Below are 7,195 nucleotides of genomic sequence, written 5' to 3'. Positions count from 1 at the left end.
CCCTTCAAGGTTGTAACAATGTCTTCCTTAGTATACGTTTCAGTCAACATCAGATTATCTTTATCAGAAATACGTTTCCTCACCCCATCCAACATATAATCGATAATCATGTTCCCACTAGTAGTAAATAACTCCTGAAAGTAGTTTCTTGCAATTATCTCCATCTTGAACTCCTCTGTCACAACTCTCCTATCCTCATACTGTAGTCTCACTATTTCATTAGTCCTTATTCTCTGTGAGGCATACTTATGAAAGAAAGTTGTGTTTTACTTGCTGTTCCCAAAACATTTTGTCTTTAGCAATCCCTGAATTCATCTTAATTTTCATGTCAATCAACTCCTCTAGGGTAATATCATCCCTCTCATTTTCCAACAAGTCACCCAATTTACTAGTCAATTTGTGGTGAATTTCGTCCCTTTCCCCTCAAATCGATTTGGCCCATTTACGCAACCCGTTCTGAACCCACTCATGCTTCACAAACAAATCACTTTCATCACCACCCCATAACTTTCTAACCTCTTCCTCAAAAAACTCTTCCATTACCCACCATTCCTCAAAATGAAACCGCATAACTCTTTGATGAACGTCTTGCTTCATCTGGATAAGTGGGTAATGATCAAAATACGAGTTGGTTAAATGTCGTACCATTAATTTAGGGAACAAATTCAAAAATCTTTCGTTAGCCACTCCTCTGCTCAATCTATCTCTGATATTTGTCTCTGAAAGATTCCTTCTTTCCCATGTATACCATGATCCAGAATAATCCACATCCACTAAATAATAGTCCTCTAAAACTCCTCGAAACATTTCCATCCTCCTCTCATCCCTAGGAGCACCCCCCACTTTCTCAAAAGAGTACAAGATTTCATTAAAATCCCCATATACCACCTACAGGGAATCCTGCGAGGTCCTCAATCCTCTCTTTTTCTATCATAAGAAGCCTTATAAAACTATGTGAAAGACTATTGTAAATTACTCTTATACTATTAAACATGCACATCAATATGATACACTAAGTAACTTATAAGGGATATAGTGCTATTACATTTCCAAGCTACGCCTAAACCACCTCGCAAGCCATTTGTAGAAACATTGAACCCATTAAAGTAACCAAATTGACTTCTAACATTCTCCATTATTTTATCATTCAATATAGTCTTCATAAAGAAGACTAACTAGAGATTATGCATCTGTAGAAAATGCCGAACTCTTCTAACTACCTATAAGCTCCCCAAACCACGAGCATTCCAACTCAAGATTTTCATTGTGATTGGTCAGCTTGCCTCTTGGCAGCCACTAATAGAAAATGAACTCTCCCCACTGGTCTTTCCTCCTTCACCATTACCACATCTTCTATTCTAGTAAAACTTCGAGTTTTCCTTCGCCATTTTCAATCGGCATCTCATCTGCATCGAACTCCATGTTAACCTTACCTCTTTCCTGGCCCAGATTGTTGTTACCTTATTCCAAGTTAAGTCCTAATATAGGATCCAACCGCAGTCCCAAACCTCTACAAATCCCTTCCCGAGATCCATTCCCCATATTCAATTGTTGACTATTTGTAACAACTCAATTTAGGCCCTAGTTGAAATAGTAGTTTTGGGACCACAAATCTGAGTCAGAAAAATATTTTAATATTATTTTGGTGTTTATAGTATTTGAATTGATATGTGTGAAAGTTTCGTGTAAAAAATTTATCGTTTGAGTACACGATTTAGTAAAAGGACTAAATGGCGTAAAATGCTAAAGTAGCATGCTATTTGATAAAGGTGTTATTTGGCTTTGGCTTTTAAGGTAAGGGTCCTTGCTCGGCAATTATACCCTTAATATTGATAGTGGACTTTTATGGACAATTTTGGACAATTATTAAATGATTTCTAAGTTATATTACAAAGGATAAAATAGTAAATTATGTATTAAATACATAATAATAAAACAAAGTGGAATTGATGGCCATTTATCATCTTTTATGGTTGAATGTACTAAGGAAGAAAGTAAAAAATGGGGTTTCATATTCGGCAACTTGGTAGCTTGATTAGGTAAGTGTTTTGACTCGGTTTTTAATAATTTTTATGTTTTTGAGATCGTTGCTTCATGTTTTACAAAACCCATGATTGAATTTTAGAATTTTATGATGATTTCATGAGATGCATTATTGATTTAGTGAGCTCTGTGATGTTAATTGTTGATAAATGAAAGATATGTGATAGATAAATATAATTTGTCTTTGAATTTTTGATGAATTTGAGTAATTTGGGCTAAATTGTGAACATGATATTTTGAGGGACTAAAATGTGAAATAAATGAAAGAAATGGGCTACTAAGGATTCAGCCAAGCATGAGTGTGGTCAAATTTTGAATATTTTGTGTTTTGTGAAATAGGAACTAAATTGCAAACGATGTGAAATGTCAGGGGTAAAAGTGTAATTACCCCATTTATGTGTTTTTAGATGAATTTGATTGAATATATGATTAAATAAGTTGAATTTGTATTGATTAGATCAAGAAATGAGAAAATTGGATTTGGATCGGAAAAAGTAAAAAATTATCGAATAGTCGTTTCAGTCCGTTCGTGTTAGTACGAGGTAAGTTCATAAGTAAATAAATGTCATTAAATTGAAATGTATGTGCATCGTATGTATTGAATTAAGTTGTAAAGAAATTATGAATGTGAAGTTGAAGTATGTAAATTATGAATTGAATTTAAGGCACTAAGTGTGCGATAAATGAAATAGCTACGGCTATTAAAATGGCACTGAGTGTGCGAGATTATAATAGCATTGGCTGAATAAATGGCACTATGTGTGTGATACCGATATAAGTTTGGTTTAATGTAATGGCACTAAGTGTGCGATATAATTATAGCTTCGGCTAATTAATTGGTACTAAGTGAGCGAGTTCGTTGAATGTTTAAGGATGATCGAATGAATTGGTGCTTTGGGCAGTGAAGTGATAAATGTGATAGATAAGAACGTAATGGTACAAGTATGTACGAAACCTATGTGATTGATGATGTTAAGTATGAAATAGATGAAAAATTATGCAATCAAAGTGAGTATGATTATGATTAGTGAATATATGATCTATGTGAAAGTGAGATGTGGATACTAGCAAGTTAACTATGATCAAATGAATTATATGAGAAAAGTGGAATTGTAAATGTGAATTGTTATATATGATTCATGTACATGAGATTTATATATGAAATTCTGATATGAAATGTAAGTATGATTCAAATGATGATATGTGAAATATATGAGAAGAAACGATGTGTTATAAATATGCTCATTATATGAAATTGTGGTCCTATGTTTTGGACATGAGAATTATGAAAAATGGAATATGGTTGGAATGTGTAATTTGGTATGGTTATTCAGGTTTTGAAATGCATAAAAAGGAATTGATATATTGTTATGCACAAATTGAAATAAATGACTATGTTTCGGCTGGTTATGTAATGAAATTGTGCAAGTTTAATTTATATGAATGATCTAATGGTTGTTATTTGAAATTGGAAGCATGGTTTGTATGTTTACCGATAAATAAGCCTAATGAAATTTCTTAATGTGGCGATGTTGGATTATATAGGAAAAGTGGCTGAATATGTGTATGAAGTTAACTAAATTTTGGCTTATTCAAGTTGAATTATATACATGACCTTGTGAAGATTTATTTGCTTATGGCTTACTAAGCTCTCAAAGCTTACTCATGTGTGTCCTTTGTTTATAGAGTTTTAGAGACTTGCTTGGGTTGGAAGTTGTCGAAGATATCATCACACTATTCGGTTATCGTTTCAGTAAATAAAAGCTTTGAGTTTTCAGTTATATGGCATGTATATGGTTCAATTTGATTTGTATATATGTAGCCATGCGAAAGTGGCTTGTTAATGATGTTATTATGTGTGTTTATATACGGCCTAGTGAAATGGTCTTTTTGTTAAGGTTGTTAAGATCTTGAAATGGTTATAAATGTAACATGAATCATATGTTCATAGTATAAATTAGGTACATGGAGTTAGTATGTTTGAGTTGGAATTATGTATGGAAATGATTAATGATATTGAAGTATGAGTGAATGAATTTGGCATGTGATTTTGGTATGGTTTGGTACAAAGACTAAACATGAATTGGTTAATGATATTATGGAGTGATTGATACATGTTTGGAGTTGTTTTTGGTTGAAAATGTTGCATATATGATGCTTGATTTTGGACTTGTAGGGAGGACTCATATAGGTGGCAAATTGGCTTTTCAAATGGCCTATTTTTGTCCACACGGGCAGAGACATGGGCGTGTCTTTCAACCGTGTGCGATACACGGTCATGTTACATGGCCGTGTGTCCCCTGGGTAGCTTTTCGAATTAAGGCAGTATACCCTATAGTTTTGACACGACCTAGACACACAGGCATTTCTAATAGTCATGTATGTCACACGGGATCACACACGGGCGTGTGGTCGGTCGTGTGACCCAAGTCAGTTTCGACCATGGCCAAGGCATACGAGCATGTCTCTGGCCGTGTGGATAAGTCAGTATGTATACCCTGTTTTGCCATGGCTTAGACACACAGACGTGTCTGGTAGCCGTGTGAGGCACATGGCCTGGTCACACGGGCGTGTGACCCATGAAATGTTGAAAATAAGTGTTCAAATTTTTTTATAAGTGATCGGTTTAGTCTCGAACCACTTCTAAGCATGTTTAGAGGCTAAGATGAGCCTAGTAAGGGACAATATGATTGTGATTGATAAATGTTTTAATTTGCACACAAAACTTATAATTCGGATATGTATGAATGTTGTGTTGTAAGTCAGTAACGCCTTGAACCTATTCTGGCGTCGAATACAGGTAAGGGGTGTTACACTATTACCCCCAAATCTACCTCCATCAGTATCTTCTATCAACCACACACCCTGCATATCAGCAACTCTCCTAAACTATTCATGAAGGGATATATCCCATCCTAATTCGATAGAGTCTTTTCCTTTTGACATCCTGATCTAATAGAAGGAGTCATTGTGCCCAAGGCGACCACAGTAAAAGCAAAACATAGTTAATCTCTAATACTTGAAACTGACATAAGTACAGTTTCGCGATGCAAAAATAATCTTTTTCTTCCACTTCAAAGGCCTCCTAACATCCAACTGAACCTTAATTCGAAGAAATTTTCGCATGCCCTTACCCAGATTTTTCGAGTCATAATCGAGGAACTTGCTTAAAAATTCTCCCAGTCGTCGCACAACAACCTTTGAGAAAAAACTCGTTGGTAACTCATGAACTTGGACCAAAAATTAACAAAAATCAGTGGAACCTTTATCGGATCTTCCCCTTCCCCCAATCGATTGAACACTAAGATGTGGTTATTAAAAGTACATAACGCATCATTTCGAACTCGATCCAAATCCATCTAATGGAGTAATTTAAAAAGAAATCTTTTATCACCCAAATTTGAGATTTGAACTCCTCTGACAGGATGCTAGACATTCTCTATGGTGCTTTTCATAGCAGGATAATGTACTATACTCTCCATCAGAAAACAACCAACCAAACTAAAATTGTTTTCTACAACATGATAACCGGGATCTTCTTAAACTAGCAGACCCTCATCTTTAACATCTTCCAAAGAAAGATCTGCTAACCCATTCTCCATTTTTGTAAGCCAAAAAACTCAGATCCACTCTACCAAATAAAAAAAAAAACTGTTGCCGAAAGATTAAAAAAGAAAATACGTAATAAAAAAATCCAAAAAAAAGAGACATAGGCATGCTTGCATAGCTGCCACAAATGTGCTAGAATAGCAGACTTCTCATCAACTCCATAAAAGAATAGATTTTTTTTAATCAAATTCAAAATCGTGTAATTAATTTAATTTACATGATATAAAAATTCGAATAAATACAACTTTTGTTTCCCGCACTAAGGTTTAGACTCATAATTGGATACACAAATCCGCCACCTCAAGTTGTTCGATAATGATGGTTATCAAAGTAGTCCACAACCCTCTGTGAATTGCGGCTCATAATAATTAAACTTGACCAAGTGGACCTTTTCTCCCTCCACCCTTTGGTAATTGGGGAGTTCTGAATCCTCGGATGTAAAGACTCTATGACATACCAACTATATCTGATCTAGTCTAACTTAGTGAAATGGGTGTAAAAACCAAATTTTATGATCCATTTTCATATAATTATCATTTCAATTTTGTTTCATGTTCAAATCACATATCACCTAATATAAAATTAGGCTTCCAATTCAAAACATATTAAACATTTTCTTGCTCAATCATCTTAAATCATAATACTCAGATTCAAATCATAACCATGAATTTACTAATTTAATCATTTGAAAAATATAGTCTTCATCTCGAAACATAATTTTATAAATATTAACTAAATCATTCAAACTCATCCAAAACTCACAAAAATCGAATGAAATTAATATAACTACTCATAGTAAACTAAATATTCTAAATCTTTATGTAATGAAAATAATTTATTAGCACAAACTGAAGTTTGAATCGCTTTACTCCTTTTCTCCTTGATGCTCACTTCATTTTTAGTTACAATTGGAGCAATTCAATACGAAATAATGTCATTTATCCATTCTAATACCAAAACTAATTAAAAAAACTTAAATATGAATGGTTAATCAAGTTGACAACTTAAGTTTCCTAGTCTAAAATTCGGATATCTTTCGACTTGATTATCCATTTTCAATTCCGTCTTCACCACATACTCACTACTTCACAAGCTATCATTTAGCACCAATATTACACAAATTATCCAAGGTTCTCTATTTCCTCTTCACCATGACCAAATGTACCAAGTAAAATTTCTATCCATTTTTATTTCTTCTTCACACTTCTAACAAGCTAGAGTTCATCTTCTAATAATTTCCTATAAAAAAATGTACCTATTTCACTTACGTTTTCTAAGCTTCCATCAATATTCTTTAATGGAAACTTTCAATATACTTGATAAAATAAAAAAGCTATTGGTACATATATGTAAAATAAGCTTCAAAGATTCATTATGAAAAGTTTTAAGAAAAACCATATCTTATGCTTGAATTTGAAGGAAAATGATGAAATAATTTTTTCTTCTTCTTTTCCCAACTTTCTTAAATAAGAAAGAAAAAAAAAGAAAGATGTTCATCTTTTATTATTATTTATATTATAATAATACTTAATAAGATACTAAT

At 33.4% G+C, this 7,195-nt stretch overlaps 1 protein-coding gene across 1 annotated transcript; it reads right to left on the bottom strand.

The window, feature by feature from the left end:
- Positions 1–423: 423 nt before the first annotated feature.
- Positions 424–1,136, bottom strand: LOC108485065 (uncharacterized). The gene is made up of 2 exons (XM_017788926.1): positions 1,046–1,136; positions 424–842 (listed from the first exon to the last, which is right to left on the bottom strand). The coding sequence occupies exons 1-2, from the start codon at positions 1,134–1,136 to the stop codon at positions 424–426; spliced, it is 510 nt and encodes a 169-aa protein (XP_017644415.1).
- Positions 1,137–7,195: the final 6,059 nt, after the last annotated feature.

This window comes from Gossypium arboreum, chromosome 8 (assembly GCF_025698485.1).
Source record: "Gossypium arboreum isolate Shixiya-1 chromosome 8, ASM2569848v2, whole genome shotgun sequence".
Classification (NCBI taxonomy): Eukaryota; Viridiplantae; Streptophyta; class Magnoliopsida; order Malvales; family Malvaceae; genus Gossypium; species Gossypium arboreum.
This window is presented reverse-complemented; position numbering and strand designations above follow the sequence as displayed.